The 20,218-nt window shown below is 37.3% G+C and overlaps 1 protein-coding gene and 1 long non-coding RNA gene across 2 annotated transcripts in view; one reads left to right on the forward strand and one right to left on the reverse strand.

Annotated features, from left to right (window-relative positions):
- Positions 1–20,218, forward strand: part of LOC123283962 (large ribosomal subunit protein uL15m-like) — a 63,869-nt gene that overhangs the window by 27,328 nt on the left and 16,323 nt on the right. Inside the window, 1 exon segment of the mRNA XM_070480915.1 lies at positions 4,627–4,695. Within this exon segment, the coding sequence (XP_070337016.1) occupies positions 4,666–4,695 (30 nt within the window). The 5' untranslated portion in view covers positions 4,627–4,665.
- LOC139039824 (uncharacterized) lies at positions 4,916–20,157 on the reverse strand. The gene is made up of 2 exons (XR_011493033.1): positions 15,256–20,157; positions 4,916–14,887 (listed from the first exon to the last, which is right to left on the reverse strand). It is a non-coding gene; the product is annotated as an uncharacterized lncRNA (long non-coding RNA).

Consider the following 20,218-nt stretch of genomic DNA (forward strand, 5'->3'; position numbering starts at 1 on the left):
AGCTTTCTTCCACTGTGAGATGTGTAGCCAAGGTTTAAGTCCTGGAGGTTTGGCTGCCATCTGGGTCGGGAGGAAGACCTAGTATAGTCCTTCCCAAGGAGATTCAAGGACAGTCTTTGGTCTCAGTGATTCCAAATCAGAAGGATGGGAGGAAATAGGAAACATTAGGTTGGAGAGTGGTAGCCAGATATTTGAGAAAATTAGAAGAATTTAGGATCCAGTTCAGTTTACAGGTATATAACAAAACCTCAAAGACGATTAACAGGGTTAGAATCTAAATATCTACAAAGGTGCAAACATAATTTTTCTCTCTACAATTACCCCAATTTTTACCAAAGATAATCAGAGTAAAACTAATTTGTTTGTATTAAACTTGGCCTGATTATTTACATGAGTGTAGCAAGAATGGTGATTGACCACATAAGCTCTTTTAAGACTGCTTTGCTGGAACTTTTTATAAGGAATCTCAGATTTGACTCTTTCAAAGCCTCTGAGGCCAGGAAGCCAAGCCAAGTTTCAAGCAGTTCCTTACAGCTGTCTGGTCATGTCTGAATCTATGCATATCTCTCTCAACTATGACATTCCAGTCAAAGCCTTGGTAACATAGCCAATGTTTTCAATTGTACCCTGTTAGAAGGAGAACAGATTCTTCTTGAAATTATGCAAGTAACTTACTGTATTGCCATGAAAAGAACACTTGAGTTTCTAAATTCTGGAGGGATCATACAGGGAGAAAAAGTAAATGTTTCCTCTTTGTTTACAAAGGTATACTTTACCAATTGTAAATCATAGGTAGCTTAAGAGAAAAAGTTTCCTTAAATCTGGAAAAGCAAAACACTAAAGAACCAGAAATGTTTCAAACAAGAAGTCGTAAAAATTATAACTATCCTTCTCAGCTTATTCAGTCCCAGGTTATTAATTCTTGTTCTGCTTGAACCCAGTTGTTTCTTTTCGTTCTGGAAATTCTTTTAATCTTAAAAACTAATTCTAAAATTCATAAACATGTAGGAGTATCCAGGAATGTTAAAAAAGAAATAGAGTAATTGGCAGTTTATTGAAGGGGATTAGAATGCACCACCCAAAATATGCCATATGGATTATTTTGAGTTAAGGCCATTGAGAATCAACAGATACAGAAAGAAGCCTTCTTGGAGATTCTTTCTCTGACTAAGAGCAGAAACTTCTAAAAACTGAGGGCTGCCATAAATCTCTTCTCCTAAGGGAGTTTTATGGCTATGAAGAAGACAGAAAATCGGCACCAACATGAGCCTGCACAAACAAATTTTAATAAATAACCTTTATCTTTCCTTAGTTTCCCCCTATATTTACCTCCTCACAATTTACCACCCTTAGAAGCTCAAACCTCTTTTCCTTTGTCTTGTCGTTTCTTCACAAATTTATTTCCCTTTGTTAAAATGGTAACAGTCTGACTGCCTCTTTAGGATTTTCATGTCATTTCTGAGGCCCCTCCACCATATACATGTGAAATAAACCTTTTTCTCCTGTTAATCTGTCTTTTGTCAGTTCAATTTGCAAGACCCCAGTTATTGAATCTGAGAAAGTAAAGGAAAAAATTTTTTTCCTCCTCATCAACATCATCTAGAATTACAAAAATTACAAGAGTAAATTACCAATGTAGGAAAGGATAAGCAGATCAGGTCATTTACTGAATGCCCTTAGTTACTCAGATTTATTTCTAGAACAGAATTAAAACTCCAGGAAAAAAAAAAAAAGCACACGGGAGAAATAAGTACATATTAGAGGTGGCATTTCAAATCAGTGGAAAATGATAATTTTTCAGCAAATGATATTAAAGTAATTGGCTACATTTGGGAGAAAATTCAGGTGGTTCCTCCATTATTCCTCCCACCAAATTTTAGTCAGTATCCAGAAATTCAAATGACTAGCATTTACAAGGAAGTGCCCAACTTTTCTAATAATTAAAGAAGTACAACTTAAAACAATTTATTACTTTAGATCCATGATATTGGAAAGAGTGGAACAAGGTTAAATTGCGTACACTGCTAATGGTGTGTGGTATAAAAGGGAATGACCCTGAAGAACAATTTGGGAAGATCCAGTAAAGTGGCAGATGTGCATAGCTATGACCCAGCAACTCTACTCTGGGGGCCTACTTTGGAAACCCTCACATGTACGTACACAGAGAGACATATAAGAATATTAACTGCAGCGCTCTTCCTAAATTGAAAACTGAGAACAACCTAGACACTCATCAACAAGAAAACAGATAAATTCATTTATATGTGAAAACACGTTAAAGTACCATATATTGTTTCTTTCCGATGTTTTATTAAGATATGTGATGTACAATGAACTGCACATACCTAAAGTGTACAATTTGATAAGTTTTGTTTTATTATATACTACTCAAACTATAACCACAATCAAAATAAGGAACATATCCATCACACACAAAACTTCTCTTGCTCCTTTGTAGTCTATCCCTGTCTCTTCCCTCTGTGCCCCATCCCCAGGAAACCTCTGATTATTTTGTCACAATAGATTTGTTTGCATTTTCTAACACTTCTTTCTCTCAGCATCACTGTTTAGAGATTCATCCATGTTGTTGTATCAGTTGTCATTTCTTTTATTGCTAAGTAGCACCCATTATATAGATATAACACAATTTGTTTATCTGTTCCCCCGCTGATGGGCTTTTGAGTTGTTTCCGGTTTGGGGCTATTACAGATAAAGCTGCTATAAAGAATCTTGTACAAGTTTTCATGTGCATGTATGTTCACATTTCTCTAGGAGTGGGACTACTGAATCAACTGGAAGGTGAAGTCTTGACTGTTTAAGAACCTGCCAAAATGTTTTCCAAAATAGTTAGTTTAAACATCTGATCAAATCTTTTGCCCATGTGATAAACTGGATTGTCTTATTATTATTGAGTTGTAAGAAGTTTATGTCTATTCTAGATAGAGTTACTTTGTCAGATAGATGTTTTGAAAACACTTTCTCTCAATCTGTGGCTGGATCGTCTATTTTCTTATGTGTCTTTTAAGGAACAAAAATTTTTAATTTTCATGAAGTCAAATTTATTGACTTTTCTTTTATAGTTTATGCCTTTTATTTTAGTTTATGCTTTATTTAAGAAATTTTTGCTTAACCCAACATCACTAAGATTTTCTCCTATATTTTCTTCTAGAAAATTTATAATTTTGGCTCATATATTTAGACACTTATTATGATCCATTTTGAACTAATATTTCCATATGGTGTGAAACAACGATTAAGACCTTTTTTTGCGTATGGCTCTCCAATTTCCTATCACCATTTATTGAAAAGATGATCATTTCCTCTTTGAATTCTCTTGGCTTCTTTGTCAAAAATCATTTGTCCACAGGATAGCCACATAAAAAGAATGAAGTTGTACAGCTATCTCATACCATATACAAAAATTTACTCAAATGGATCAAAGAGCTAAACGTAAGAGCTAAACCTATAAACTCTTACAAGACTACGTAGATTTAAGTCTTTGTGACCTTGGATTAGGCAATGGTTTCTCAGATTTGAATAGACATTTCTCCAAAGAAGATATACAAATGGCCAATAAACACATGAAAACATACTCAACATAATTAACTAATAGGGAAATGCAAATTAAAACCAAATGAGATACCACTTCACATCTGCTTGGATGGCCATAATCACAAAAGACAGGTAAGTGTTGGCTAGGGTGTAGAAAAATTGGAACATTCATGCTGTTGGGAATGTAAAATAGTGCAGCTGCTTGGGATATTTTCCAAAGTCTGGCAGTTCTTCAAAAGGTTAAACATAAAGTTACCCAGCAATTTCACTCCCAAGTATATAACCAAGATAACTGAAAACGTATGTCCTCGCAAAAACTTGTAAACAAATGCTCATAGCAGAATGATTTGTAAAAGCCCCAAAGGGGAAGCAAATGTCCATCAACTCATGAATAAATAACCAAAAGGTGGTATATCCGTACAATGAAATATTACTAAGCAAGGAAAAGAAATGATACATGCTACAACATTGAAAGCATTCAACTAAGTAAAGAATCCAGTCACAAAAGACCACATATTGTATGATACCATTTATGTGAAATGTCTAGAATAGGCGAGTCCATTGAAACAGAAAGTAGATTGGTGGCTGCCTAGGGCCAGGGAAGGAGGATTCAGGAGGAAATGGGGAGTGACTGCTAATTGATACAGGGTTTCTTTTGTGGGTGACCTAAATTTTCTAAAATTAAATAGTAATGATGGTTGCGCAACTCTCTGAATATACGAAAAACCATTTAATCGTACATTTAAAATGCGTGAATTGTATTGTATGTGAATTATATCTTAATAAAACTGTTATTTTAAAAATCTATTGTCCATAAATTTGTGAGTCTACTTCTGAACTCTCTATGGTGTTCCACTGGCCTGTGACTATTCCAATACCACGTTGTCTGGATTACTGTCTCTTTATGATAAGCTTGGAATCAAGTAGTTTTAGTCCTTCTACTTTGCTCTTCTATTTCCAAGTTGTTTGGCTATTCTATATCCTTTGTAGTTCCATATTCATTTTAGGGTTGACTAATTTATTTCTTCAAAAGAACCTATTGAGATTTTCATTGAGATTCTCTCAAATCTACAGGTCAATTTGAGGAAAAATGACAACTGAGTCTTCCGATCCATGAACCAGTATCTCTCTCCATGTATTAAGGTAATCTTGGATTTCTGTCAGCAATGTTTTACACTTCTCAGTGTATAGTCCTGAATATCTTTTATCAAATTTATTCCTAGAAAATCCATGTTTACGTTATTGAAAATGGTACTTTAAATTTCAGTTTGACCATTTATTGCTAGACATAGAAACGTAACTAATTTTTGCATATTGACCTCATATCTGCAATCTTGCTATACTCACTTAAAAGTTCTAGTAGCTTTTATTTGTAGATTCCTTAGGGTTTTCTTAGACAATTATGCACTTGAAAATAAACACAGTTTTACTTCTTTTCCAATCTGCATGTTTGATTTTTTCTTTTGCCTTACGGTACTGTCTAGGACATCCAATAGAAGTGGTAGGTAAACATTGTTGCTTCATTCCAGATCTTAGGGTAAAAGCATTCAGTCGTGCATCCTGAAATATAAGGTCAACTGTAGGGTTTTTGTAGATACTCGTTATCAGGTGGAAAGAATTCCCTTTTATTCCTTGTTGGCTGAGAGTTATTGTACTGAATGAATCTTTGTGCATCGAATGTTTTTATATATATATTAAAATGATTATTTTTTCTTTAGTTTGTTAATATGGTAAACTATATTAATTGACTTTAACATTAAGTCAACTTTGCATTCCTGGGTTAAACCCCACTTGGTCATGGTATATTTTGTTTTTTCACTCAATTCATGATAAGTTGTTTGTTCAAAAATTGTGCAGAATTTTTCCATCTATTTTCATGAGGGATATTGGTTTATAGTTCTTTTTTCTTGTAATGTCTTTATCTGGTTTTGGTATCAGGATAATGTTGGCTTCATAAAGTGAGTTGGACGGTATTCCTTCCTCTTTAAAAGTCTGGAAGATTTTGCGTAGAACTGGTATACTCCCTCCTGGGATGTTTGGAAGAAGGTGGGGGGGAAATAGGGAAATGCTTGTCAAGGGGTACAAACTTGTAGTTATAAGACAAATAACCTTTGGGTCCTATTGTACAGCATAGTGATTATAGTTAATAATACTGTATTGTATACTTGAAATTTTTTAAGAGAGTAGTTTTGTTTGAGGAAGATTAGCTCTGAGCTAGCATCTGCCACCAATCTTCCTCTTTTTGCTGAGGAAGATTGGCCCTTAGCTAACATATGTGCCCATCTTCCTCTACTTTACATGTGGGACGCCTGCCACAGCATGGCTTGATAAGTGGTTCCCATGTCCGTGCCCAGGATCCGAACCGGTGAACCCTGGGCCGCTAAAGCAGATCACGCAAACTTAACTGCTATGCCACTGGGCCAGCCCCAAGACAGTAGATCTGAAGTGTTCTCACCACACACAACAAAAAAGTAACTATGATGGATGTGTTAGTTAACTTGACTGTAATAATCATTTCACAATGTATATGTATATCAACTGTTTGCATTGTACACCTTAAGTACATGCAATTTTTATTGTCAATTATACTTCTGTAAAGTTTGAAAAAAAATGTTTAGTAGAATTCACCCATAAAGTCATCTAGGCCTGAAGTGGAAATCACTTTCCTTAGTAGGCATAAAGCTAGTTATGTTCTTTATATCTTTTTATTAAGGGTAAAAAAAACAGCTTTATTGAGATATAATTTACATACCATACCACTCACCCATTACAAGTGTACAATTCAGTGGGTTTTGATATATTACATTATTGATTTTTTAAAATTGTGGTAAAATATATTCAACATAAAATTTGTCATTTTAACCATTTTTAAGTGTACAATTCAGTAGCACTAATTCCATTCAAAATGTTGTGCAGCCTTCACCACTATTTTCAAAACTTTTTCATCACCGCCAACAGAAAGTCTGTAATTGTTAAGCAATAAGTCTCCACCCTACCCTCTCTCTAACCCCTGGTTATGTCTACTCTACTTTCTATTTCTATGAATTTGCCTATTCTAGATACTTCATATAAGTGGATTCATACAGTATTTGTCCATTTGCATGGCTTATTTCATTTAGCATAATGTTTTCAGTGTTCATCCATGTTGTGTCATGTATCAGATCTTTATTCCTTTTTATCATTGAATAATATACCTTTGTACATATGCACTACATTTTGCTTATCCTTTCATCTGTGGATGGACACTTGGATTGTTTTCACCTTTTGGTTTTAGTGAATAATGCTTCAGTGAACATTGACATAAAAATATCTGTTTGAGTCCCTGCTTTGAACTCCTTTGGATATATACTTTCAGCTTTCAACATCTGACCATGATGCGTCTTGGTGTAGCCCTCCTTTCATTTATCCGACTTCGAGTTTGTTGAGCTTCAGGGATATATATTGTTTTTATCATATTTGGGAAGTTTTCGATCACTACATAGTCAATATTTTTCTGCTCTTTTCTCTCTCTCCTCTCCTTCTGTTACTTCCATTACACATAGGTTGGTGTGCCTAATGGTGTTCCACAATTCTCTAAGGCTCTGTTCATTTTTCCTCATTCTTTTTTCTCTCTGCTCCTCAGATTGCATAATCTCCATCAGTCTGTGTTTAAGTTTTCTGGTTTGTCCATCTTTCGGTTCAGATTTATTGTTGGGCTCCTTTAGTGAGTGATTGTCCAGCCACACCCTTGATGTTCTCTCCAGAACAGATTTTCTCATTTTTTTGTAATGTAGATAGGTTGAGAACTTTCAAATCTTCAATTTTGGTTTCTTTTTCTAACTTGCACCTCAAAACTCTTCCAGCCTCTACCCATTCCCCAGTTCTAAAGCCACTTCCACAATTTTAAGTATCTGTTACAGCAGCACCCTACATCCTGGTACCAAAATCTGTATTAGTTTGCTAGGGCTGCCTTAACAAATTACCACAGACTGGGGGGCTTAAACTACAGAAATTAATTTTTTCACAGTTCTGGAGGTGAGGAGTCCAAGATCAAGTTGTGGGCAGAGCTGTTTCTTCTGAGGCCTCTCTCCTTGTTTTGTAGGTTACTGTCTTCTCCCTGTGTCTTCACGAGGTCTTGCCTTTAGACGAGTCTTTGTCCAAATTTCTTCTTCTTGTTTGGACGCCAGTCATCTTGGATTAGAGCCCATCCTAATGACCTCATTTTAGCTTAATTACCTCATTAAAGACCTTTTCTCCAAATAGAATCACATTATGAGGTACTGGGAGTTAGGACTTCAACATACGAATTTTTCAGGAACACACTTCAGCCCGTGACATACTTCCTGGTATGGAACCTGCATCCTGTCAGCAAGCTGGGGTGTGGGTGCTCAGGGCCCGGTGTTTTCAACCTGCTCCTACCTGTGGTAGAGTTCCACCTTCCAAGTAGGGGCTACTTGGGGTAACAGAGCCCCAGTCCTCTTGGCTACATTTGCCTGGAATAGAACTTCTGCAACATGAAGCTGAGAACGTTAGAGACTGCAGCAGCCTGCTCTCCCAGGGAGAAACTCTCACCCTAGACTGCGAGCTAAGAGGAGAGAGAGGGTCTCATTTTCTTGTAAAGCTAGATCACTCCGACTTGTAGGAGGGGTGGAGGTAGGAGTGGGACATGGCTCAAATGGCACAGACTTGCTGTTTTTACCCAGATTTACTAGATTTTCCTGAATAAATGTTTTTTAATTTGCTGTATGCCATTAGGACAATTTCCAGAAAATTTAAATTTAAAAATAATAATGATTTTTACCATTTTTCTTTTTTTTGAGGAAGATTATCCCTGAGCTAACATCTGCTGCCAGTCCTCCTCTTTTTTTGCTGAGGAAGACTGGCCCTGAGCTAACATCTGTGCCCATCTTGCTCTACTTTATATGTGGGATGCCTACCACAGCATGGCTTGCCAAGTGGTGCCATGTCCACACCCAGGATCCGAAGCGGCGAACCCCGGGCCGCCAAAGTGCAATGTGCGAACTTAACCACTGTGCCACAGGCTGGCTCCAATTTTGATCATTTAAATGATCGTTTCATGGGGAAATGTTCTGCCGAGCTCCTTATACCACCATTCTGGAAGTCCTGTCTCTATTACTTCTTGAGTCAACTTGGCTAGTTTGTGTCTTTCAAGGAATTTGTCTATTCAATCTAAGTCATTAGTTTGTTGGCGTAAAATTGTCTACTCTATTCCCGTATCACTTTTAATGTTTGAAGGTTCTGTAGTGATGTCTTCTCTCTCTTTCCTGATATTATTTATTTGTGTGTTTTCTCTTTTTTATCCTTATAGGACTTGCTTGAGATTTGTCAATTTATTGATCTCAGACAAATCGTTTTTGGTTTAATTGGTTTTCTCTCCTTTTTGGTTGTTTTTTATTTTTATTGATTTCTTTTATTTACTTTTTTCCTACTTATTTGGGTTTATTTTGGTCTTCTTTTTCTGGCTTCTTAAGCTTTAACCATAGTTTTGAGAATTTTCTTCTCTTCTAATATGAGTTTTTAATGCTATAAATTTTCCTCTAAGAACTGCCTGGCTATACCCCACAAATTTTGATATGTCATGCTTTCATTTCCATTCTATTCAAAATATTTTAAAATTTCTTCTGGGATTTGTTCTTTGATGCATGAGGTATTTAGAAATACGTTTAGATTCCATATATATGCGGATTTTTCAGTTATCTTTTTTTTTTTTTAAGATTTTATTTTTTTCCTTTTTCTCCCCAAAGCCCCCTGGTACATAGTTGTATATTCTTCGTTGTGGGTCCTTCTAGTTGTGGCGTGTGGGACGCTGCCTCAGCGTGGTTTGATGAGCAGTGCCATGTCCGCGCCCAGGATTCAAACCAACGAAACACTGGGCCGCCTGCAGCGGAGCGCACGATGTTAACCACTCGGCCACGGGGCCAGCCCCTCAGTTCTCTTTCAAATACTGTTTTCTCTGAGTTTGAAAATTTTTGTAATTGAGGTCACATTGGTTTTTAATATTGTGTAAATTTCAGGTGTACATCATTATATTTCAGCTTCTGTATAAGTTACATCATGTCCACCACCAAAAGTCTAGTTTCCATCTGTCACCATATATATGTGCCCCTTTACCCCTTTTGGCCTTCCCCCACCCTCTTCTCCTTTGGTAACCACCAATCTGTTCTCTGTTTCTGTGTGTGTGTTTGTTTGTTTATATTCCACATGAGTGAAATCATACAGTATTTGTCCTTCTCTGTCTAACATTTCACTTAGCATAATACCCTCAAGGTCCATCCATGTTGTCGCAAATGGCACAATTCCGTCTTTTTTATGGCTGGGTAGGATTCCATTGTGTACATATACCACATCTTTATCCATCATCTGTTGATGGGCACTTAGGTTGCTTCCCGGTTGTGGCTATTGTGAATAATGCTGCAATGAACATAGGGGTACATGTATCTTTTCAAATTAGTGTTTTCGTCTTCTTTGGATGTCTACCCCGAAGTGGAATAGCTGGATTGTATGGTAGTTCTATTCTTAATATTTTGAGAAATCCCCATACTGTTTTCCGTAGCGGCTGTAGCAGTTTGCATTCCCACGAGCAGTATATGAGGCTCCCCTTTTCTCCACATCCTCTGCAACTCTTGTTATTTCGTGTCATTTTAGTAATAGCCATTCCGATGGATGTGAGGTGATATCTCATTGTAGCTTTGGTTTGCATTTCTCTAATTATCAGTGATGTTGAACATCTTTTCTTTTCTTTCCGTTTTGGAGAAGATTAGCCCTGAGCTAACTTCTGCTGCCAATCCTCCTTTTTTTGCTGAGGAAGACTGGCCCTGAGCTAACATCCGTGCCCATCTTCCTCTATTTTATGTGGGATGCCTGCCACAGCCTGGCTTGAGAAGCATTGTGTAGGTCTGCCCCCGGGATCTGAACTGGAGACCCCAGGTTGCCAAAGTGGAAGGTGTGAACTTAACCGCTGTGCCAACGGGCCGTCCCCTGAACATCTTTTCATGTGCCTGTTGGCCATCTGTAAATCTTCTTTGGAAAAATGTTCATATCCTCTGCCCATTTTTTGATTGGATTGTTTGTTTTGTTGTTGTTGAGTTGTGTGAGTTCTTTATATATTTTGGAAATTAACCCCTTATTGGATATATGACTTGCAAATACTTTCTCCTAGTTGGTGGGTTGTCTTTTCATTTTGTTGATGGGGAAGACTTTTAGTTTGATGTAGTCCTGTTTGTTAATTTTTTTCTTTGTTTCCAGTGCCTGAGGAGACATGGTATTCAAAAAGATACTGCTAAGACTAATGTTGAAGAGCATACTGCCTATGTTTTCAGCTAGGAGTATTATGGTTTCATGTCTTACAATCATCTCTTTAATCCATTTTGAGTTGATTTTTGTGTATGGTGTAAGATAATAGTCTACTTTCATTCTTTTGCCTGTGGCTGTCCAGTTTTCCCAACACCATTTATTGAAGAGACTTTCCTTTCTCTATTGTCTGTACCTAGCTCCTTTGTCGAAAATTAGCTGTCCGTAAATGTGTGGTTTTATTTCTGGACTCTCAGTTCTGTTCCATTGAGCTGTGTGCGTGTTGTGTACCAGTACCATGCTGTTGTGATTACTGTAGTTTTGTAGTATGTTTTGAATTCAGAGATTGTGATACCTCCAGCTTTGTTGGTTTTTCTCGAGATTGCTTTGGCTTGTTATTAGTTTCTAATGTAATACCATTGTGGCCAGAAAGCATAGTTTTTATTATTTGAATTCTTTTACATTTATTGAGACTTTCTTTACGGCCAATCTTACCGTCTATCTTGGTCAGTGATCCAGTTGTATTTGGGAAAATGTTAGGTAGAATGTTGGTTGATAGAGTTATTCAAGTCTTCCTTTACTGATTTTTCTGTCTACTTCATTTGTCATTTATTGAGAGAAGGGTATTGACATCTCTAATAGTGGCTATAATTGTGGATTGGTGCAGTTCTTTTAATTTTATCATTTTCTGTTTTATGTATCTTGAAGTTCTGTCATTAGGTGAATATGTATTTAGTGTTGTTCTTCTTTTCCATACAATTTGACAGTCTCTACCTTTTCGTGACAGTCTCTATCTTTTCATGTTTCAAAAATCTCTACCTTTTGATTTTTTTTTTACAGCATTCACAGTTAAAATGATTACTGGTTGTTGTGATTAAAGTGGTCAAATGCACCATTGTGCTATTTATTCATTCTCTTTCTTATTTGTGATCTCTTTGTATTTTTTTTCTACCTTCTTTTAGAAGGCAGAAAATTTTACATTTTCTAATTCCATTTAATCTCCTTTATTCACTTGTTACGAATAAGTCAATATTCTTTTCATATTATCTGTACTCTTTGTTTTCTTTATTTTATAAGTTGTTTTAGGGTTTATATTAGACATCTTTCACTTATTACGCTCTACCTTCTGATCATATTATTATCCTTCATGTATAGTATAAGCTCATTACAATAGTTTACTTTGATTTCACCTTTCCTAGATTTTAGGTTATTGTGGATATACATTTTATTTCTACATATATTAGTAACCCCACATGCATTGTTACATTTTTGTTTTAACCAGTCAGTAATGTTTTAAAGATATTTAAAAATTAGGGAAAAGTGTATTTTGTATTTACTCACAAACTTTCCGTTTCCAGTGCTCTTTATTTCCTTGTGTATATCCAGATTTATAGTTGGTATCATTTTTCTTCTGTCTGGAGGATTTTCTTTAATATTTATTATAATGCTGGGCTGCTGGTGATGAATTTTAGCTTTGATATGTCTGAAATAGTATTTATTTCATTTTCATTTCTGAAATGTATGTTTACTGTATATAGAATTCTGGGCAACCATTATTTTTCTTTCAGCTCTTTAAAGGTGTTGCTCCGTTGTCTTCTGGCTTTCATTCAATCCAGTGAGAAGTCTGCTGTAATTCTCATTTTTCTTCTGTACACGTGTCTTTTTTTGGGCTGCTTTTAAGTTTTTTCCTTATCACTGATTTTAAGCAGTACGATTATGATGTGCATTGGTGTAGTTTTCTTTGTTTCTTCTGCTTGGGGTTCATTGAGCTTCTTGGAAATATGAGTTTATGGTTTTCATTAAATTTGGAAAAATTTCATCTGTAAGTCCTTCAAAATTTTTTGTCCTATCCCTCTCCTCCTTTTTGGGAGTGCAGTTATATCTATATTAGGGCACATGATGTTTTTCTATAGCTCACTGATATTTGTTTTTTTCCAATCTTTCCTCTCTCTCATTTTAGATGATTTCTGTTGTCTTTAAGTTCATTAATCTTCTTCTACAGTGTCTAACCTGTTGATAATTTTAACCATACTATTTTTCTTCTCAGACATTGTATTTTCACTTCTAGATGTTTATTTGTGGTTTGTTTTGTTTGTTTCCTTTTAGATTAACAAAGGTTCTTTTACCATGCTAAAAATATAAAATATACCATCTTAACCATTTATAAGTGTAGCACAATTCAGTAGTGTTAAGTAAATTCATATTGCTGAGGAATAGATTTCTTTTACATCTTCCATATCTCCTTAAAATGCTCATCTTTCATCCTTTTTGAACATATGAACTATATTTATACTAAGTGTTTAAACGTTCTTGCCAACTATTTCTGTCATCTCTGGGTCTGTTCATATTGATTGATTTTTCTTTTTATTTTAGGTCTTATTTTCCTGTCTTGCATATCTGGTAATTTTTTTTTGTCAAGTGCCACATATTGTGAATTTTATTTTCTTAGTTGTTGGAGTTTCTGTATTTTTTTTCTAAAATATTTTCAGGCTTTGTTTTGAGATTCAGTTAAGCCATTTGTAATCAACTCTGCCATTTTGAGGCTTGCTGTCTTGCTTTCTTAGGTGGGTCCAGTACAACTTTTAGTATAGGACTAATTTGGTCCCAACACTGATGTGATACCCTTTTGAGAATGTCCTTGTATTAGGAGGTTCTTTTTATTTGGCTAGTGGGAATATAGAGTATTACCAGCCCTGTGTGAGTTCTGGGATGGCTAGCTTGAATCTTTCTCATGGTCTTTCACTGGCCTTGAGTAGTTTCCTCACACACCTGCATTGATCAGTACTCATTTGGAGCTCTTCCTGTGCAGATCTGTCTTCTCTCATACTTCATCCCATAAATGCTCATAAGATTTCCTTGTATGAACTCTGTATCTTTAGCTCCTGGAACCAGCAGGCTCCGTTTGGGTACTTCCTGCCTGCACACAGCCTAAAAATTCTCTCCAGGCTGTAAGCTGGGGCAATAATATGGCTCACATCTTTTGTTTCATTTCTCTCAGAGATCATTATCTTTCACTGACTGTTGTCTAATATCTGGACACCACTGTATGTTTTGTCCGGTTTCTTAGTTGTGTGTGGTGGGAGGATAAGTCTTGTTGTTTTCTTTTTAATCCAGTTGTTTTCCCCCGTCATTGCTAGAACCCCAAATCTCAAAAATACTGCATCTTGATAGCAGATACATACAGATGTAGTAAAACTACAAAGAAAAGCACAAGAAGGATAAATTCTCAATTCAGAATAGTGGTTACTTCTGGGGAAGCTGGGAGAAAGAGGAATGTGATTAGGTATAAAAAGAGACCTATAGGGGGCCAGCCCCATGGCCGAGTGGTTAAGGTCATGCTCTCCACTTCCACGGCCTGGGGTTCGCTGGTTCGGATCCGGGGCATAGACCTACACACCGCTCATCAAGCCATGCTGTGGCAGCCTCCCACATAGAAGAACTAGAATGACTTATAACTAGGATATAGAACTATGCACTGGGGCTTTGGGGAGAAAAAAAAGAGGAAGGTTGGCAACAGATGTTAGCTCAGGGCCAATCTTCCTCACCAAAAAGCGTGCAAAAACAAGACCTATGACTATTTTTATAATATTTTATTTCATAAGCAGGGTATTGGGCACATAGGTATTTGGCTTAGTGTTAGTCACATTTAATATCAGTCCTGAAATATTTCGCAATTGAAAGATTTCAAACAGAACAAAGGATTAAGTTTTTTAAAAAGACAAACTGGAAATACTAGAAGAAAAAGCAGGTATGTCTTAGTGGTGTCTATAACCTTGATTGAACCTTTTACTCCCTCTACAAATGGATGTATAATATGTAAGAAATAGTCTTCAAATTAATATTATCAATCATTCATAAAAAACATTGAGCCGGTCTTGTGCCCATTTCTTTGATTTTTGCTCTGAGAAGTTGATATGGAGAATATATGTATTTCCAGACTGTTCTTGACTTTTAGAAAAGTTTAAGGCAACTTGACTGAAGTGAGCCAACTAGAATCCTGAGTAGGGAGAATGAGGTCACATTCTGTGGATTCATTCTTCCAGGTCTGCAAAACAGTAAGAAACCATTTCCTCAGTATTAGAGAGATCAGATAGCGGCAAGACTCACCAAACTGTCTTCTATTTCTACCATATGCCTCCCAGAGGAACCAGAACTAGCAATTCTAATGGCCTTGCACAGTTGTAGGAGAACTCCTGCCACTACCACGCATGTATCTATGACTTTCCCTCCTTTATATTTTCCCCTGTGAACATGAAGGACTATAGTAGTAGTTAATTATGTTTTCCGAATATTTCTGATTCTCTGCCTTCCAGGACATGGTAGGACTGCAATTCCCAGAGTCTTGGTTTGGGTGGGGTCATGTGAATAGTTCTGGTTAATCAAGTATAGGTGGAAGAAATCTGTGTCACTTACAGACTAGAGCTTTTCATTGCTGGTGTGAGGCCCTTCAGAATCTTACTTCCTTTTGTCACAGCAACCTGCAAGTTTCAGTTTGGTGGCTGCTCTCTCAGCCTGGGTCCTGGAATTAGATAAAAACTAGAGTTCCCAGATGATCCTTGATGAGATTATGATATAATCAAGAAATAAACCTTTGCTGAGAAAGTGCTAAAAATTCCTTTGTATCATTCAGTTCAAATGTCCCTTCAGAGAGGCAGTCCTTGACCACGCAGTCTAAAACCCACCACAAATATCAGTTGCTGTCTAACACAATCCCCTGTTTAATTGTCTTCATAGTACTCTTTACTTTCAGAAATGGTTTTATCTATCTGCACTTCTTTATTCTATTCCCCACCCCCTGCCCAAAAAAGCCCCCAGAATACTCCATGAGAATAGAAGACTTGCCTGTTTGATTCACTGCAGTATTCCCAGCACTTTGAGGATAGAGAGACATGAAAGAATCAGATTAGCCTAATTCTTATAGGCCATGGTAAGTGCAATGTGAAGTCACTGAAGGGTAATGAGACTCTGACTACTTTTGGAGAATGGACTGGAAGCGGGCAACAGTGGAAGTGAAAGTAGATCAGTCAGTAAACTCTAGCATTGTTCTAGGCAAGATAAAGGGGGGTTGAACAAGTATGGTGTTTGTAGATCAAAAAGATAGGTCTTGTTTATGTGGGAATTAGGGAAGAGAAGCATCAAGAAGACTCTTAGGTTGCTGGCTTTAGTAACTAGATAAATGGAGGTGCCATTTAATGAGATGGGGAATATAAGGGAAGAGCACTTTGGGGGGACTGTGGCAGAGAGTTGGATATCTAGAATTTCCTTTTGACTATGTTATGAAGACATCCTAGTCAAGATATCAATTAAACAGCTAGGTACTGTCCATGAAAATAATCCATAACCAATCTATAAACGAAAATTTGGGTGAATTTGTTCTGAGCTGAAATCTGAGGACCATGGCCCGGGGCCTTTCTTCCCACAGGAAGAAAAGGCACCAAAGAAGTGAGGTGTACAGAGTGGTTATATATCCACAAGCAGGACGTTTCACATATGATTGAAATGTCCCTCCCACAATAGTCACAAGATTGCCCTGTCAGCACAGCACTTGATGGACACAGCAGGTAGTAGGTCTGCTATCTCAGAGGGCGTAGCAGGAGGCAAGTCTGTTGTCTTGAGCTGGGCAGTCACAGGTGAGCACAGCAATCAGTTTCTAGCCTAAGGAAAGACACTTAAGCCTTAAGGAGATGCCAACTTTGGGAGAGGGAGGGAAGTTGCACCTTTATCTCAAGGGCCTTTGTTCTTGCCATAGGGAATATCTAAAGCAGATATACAATGCATGCTCAACAGCCACGGTCAGGCCCTTTTGGAAAGACAAGGTCAGGCCGAATTAGGTTTACACCAAATGGCTTCCTCATATTCTCCAATATATCCTATTGCTTGCCATTTTTATTTGTCAATACAAACAAGTTGAACTCAGATTTGGGATGCAGATATAAACCTGAGAATTTATAAACCATTTAAGATCACCTGTGTTGGGGAAGTGGGAGAATTCCCCCCCCCCTTTTTTTTTAAGGTTCTTATGGCTGGTCAAATAATTTAAAAGGCAGGTTAGCAGGAGAAAAATCAAACAAAGTTTAATAGCATGTATACATGGGAGAAACTCAGGAGAAACAGTAACTCAGTCATCTGGCTGAGGCTGCCTGTTTAAATTTCTTCAGCTACAGACAAGGAGGATGTTGGGGGTAGTGATTTGGAGCTTCAAAGGGGAGGAAGGCAACTCCTGGAAATGGAAAAGCAAATGTTTGGTAAATAGAACTTTGATAAGAATGGGCTTAGCAAGGATCCTCCCAGTCTACCAGATACCCAGAGTTATCTAAGGTGATGGCTTGTCCTGGGGACTGGCCTTTATTTTAAATTTCTTTTAGGCAGTTGGGGAGAAGGTGGAATGTTCTTCCTGAGTCTTCTGAGCCTTTATTTTCTTCAGCTTGAAATAATCCACATACCAGAGTGGTGCATCTTGTGGTGGGCCGGTGGCGGGGGGGGGGGGGCGGGTCATGCCCTGAACCCCATCACCTGCATAGGAAAAATAGATTTCAACATTTAGGGGTTAGATAGTATAAGAGGAGCCACTAAAAGTGAGAGAAGCATGGGCTATCCAGAAACCCAACAAGAAAAGTATTTCAAGGAGCAAGTGCTCAACTGCTTTGAATGCTGCTAAGAACTCATTTAAGAGAACAGAGAATTTATATTTTTTTCAGCTTTATTGAGGTACAATTAACATTAAAAAATTGTACATATTTAATGTATACATTGTGATGAAGTTGGACAATATGCTTACACCCATGATACCATCACCACAATCCTGGTAATAAATATATCCATCACCTCCAAAAGATTTCTTACGTCCCTTTGCTTTTGTGTGTGTGTGTGGGAAGAACATTTAACATAAGACTTATCCTCTTAAGTTTATAATGTTGTAGATCTCTAGAACTTATGTATCCTGCATAACTAAAACTTTATGCTGAACAACAACTCTCCATTTTCCCCACTCCCGTCCCCTGGCAACCAGCAATCTATTTTCTGTTTGTCTAAGTTTGACTATTTTAGATACCTCCTGTAGGAGAAATCATGCTATATTTGTCATTCTGTGACTGACTTGTTTCAGTCAGCATAATATCTTTTTTTTTATTGAGTTAATGATAGGTTACCATCTTGTGTGATTTCAGTTGTACATTAATGTTTGTCATTCGTGTTGTAGGTGCACCATCTCACCCTTTGTGCCCGCCCCCACCCCACCTTTCCCCTGGTAGCCACTAATCTGTTCTCTTTGTCCACATTTTTAAATTCCTCCTATGAGTGGAGTCATACAGAGATTATCCTTCTCTAACTGGCTTATTTCACTTAACGTAATTCCCTCAAGGTCCATCCATGTTGTTGCAAATGGGATGATTTTGTTCTGTTTTGCAGCTGAGTAGTATTCCATTGTATATATATATACCACAACTTCTTTATCCATTCATCTGTTGATGGGCACTTAGGTTGCTTCCATGTCTTGGCTATTGTAAATAATGCTGCAGTGAACATTGGGGTGCATAGGACTTTTGGGATTGCTGACTTCAAGCTCTTTGGATAGATACCCAGTAGTGGAATGGCTGGATCGTATGGTAGTTCTATTTTTAGTTTTTTGAGGAATCTCCATACTGTTTTCCATTGTGGCTGCAGTAGTTTGCATTCCCACCAGCAGTGTATGAGGGTTCCATTCTCTCCAGAACCTCTCCAACATTTGTTACTATTAGCTTTAGATATTTTTGTCATTCTAATGGGTGTAAGTTGATATCTCAGTGTAGTTTTCATTTGCATTTTCCTGATGATCAGCGATGATGAGCGTCTTTTCATGTGCCTATTAGCCATCTGTATATCATCTTTGGAGAAATGTCTGTTCATGTCTCCAGCCCATTTTTTGATCGGGTTGTTTGATTTTTTGTTGTTGAGTTGTGAGAGTTCCTTATATATTATGGATATCAAGCCTTTGTCAGATATATGACTTGCAAATATTTTTTCCCAGTTAGTGGGTTGTTTTTTTGTTTCAATCCTGTTTTATGTGCCTTGAAGAAGCTCTTTAGCCTGATGAAGTCCCATTTGTTTACTCTTTCTATTGTTTCCCTTCTCTGAGAAGACATGGTGTCCGAAAAGATCCTTTTAATACTGATGTCAAAGAGTGTACTGCCTACGTTTTCTTCTAGAAGCCTTATGGTTTCAGGTCTCACCTTTAGGTCTTTGATCCATTTTGAGTTTATTTTAGTGAATGGTGAAAAAGAATGGTCAGTTTCCATTCTTTTACATGTGGCTTTCCAGTTTTCCCAGCACCATTTTTGGAAAAGACTTTCTTTTCTCCATTGTATGCACTCAGCTCCTTTGTCGAAGATAAGCTGTCCATAGATGTGTGGTTTTATTTCTGGGTTTTCAATTCTATTCCATTGATCTGTTCACCTGTTTTTGTACCAGTACCATGCTGTTTTGATTACTGTAGCTTTGTAGTAAGTTTTGAAGTCAGGGATTGTGATGCCTCCCGTTTTGTTCTTTTTTCTCAGGATTGCTTTAGCAATTCGGGGTCTTTTGTGGCCCCATGTAAATTTTAGGATTCTTTGTTCTAATTCTGTAAAGAATGTCATTGGGATTCTGATGAGATAGCGTTGAATCTGTAGATTGCTTTAGGTAGAACGGACGTTTTAACTATGTTTATTCTTCCCATCCATGTACATGGAATGTCTTTCCATCTCCTTATGTCGTCATCCAATTCTCTCAGAAAGGCCTTGCAATTTTCATTATATAGGTCCTTCACTTCCTTGGTTAAATTTACCCCGAGGTATTTTATTCTTTTTGTTGCGATTGTGAATGGTATTCAGTTAGCATAATATCTTCCGGGTCCATCTATGCTTTTACAAATGGTAGTATTTCCTTAATTTTTAAGTTTGAATAATGTTTAATTGTGTGTATATCCCACATTTTCCTCATTTTCTTTATCCGCTTGTCTATTGATGGACATTTGAGTTGTTTCTATATCTTGACTATTGTGAATAATGCTGCAATAAATGTGGGAGTGTAGATATCTCTTCACAATCCTAATTTCAAGTCTTTGCACATATACCCAGGAGTAGAATTGCAGGATCATGTGGTAGCCTATTTTAATGTGGTTTGTTTTGGTGAGGAAGATTGACCCTGAGCTAACACACCTGTTGCCAATCTTCCTCTTTTTGCTTGAGGAAGACTGTCGCTGAGCTAACATCTGTGCTAATCTTCCTCTACTGTATGTGGGATGCTTTCACAGCGTGGCTTGACGAATGGTGCTAGGTCCATGCCCAGGATCTGAACCTCCGAACCCCAGGTCGCCAAAGTGGAGCACACGAACTTAACCACTATGCCAACGGGTTGGCCC

The sequence above is a fragment of the Equus asinus genome, chromosome 12 (genome assembly GCF_041296235.1).
Source record: "Equus asinus isolate D_3611 breed Donkey chromosome 12, EquAss-T2T_v2, whole genome shotgun sequence".
NCBI classification, from domain to species: Eukaryota; Metazoa; Chordata; class Mammalia; order Perissodactyla; family Equidae; genus Equus; species Equus asinus.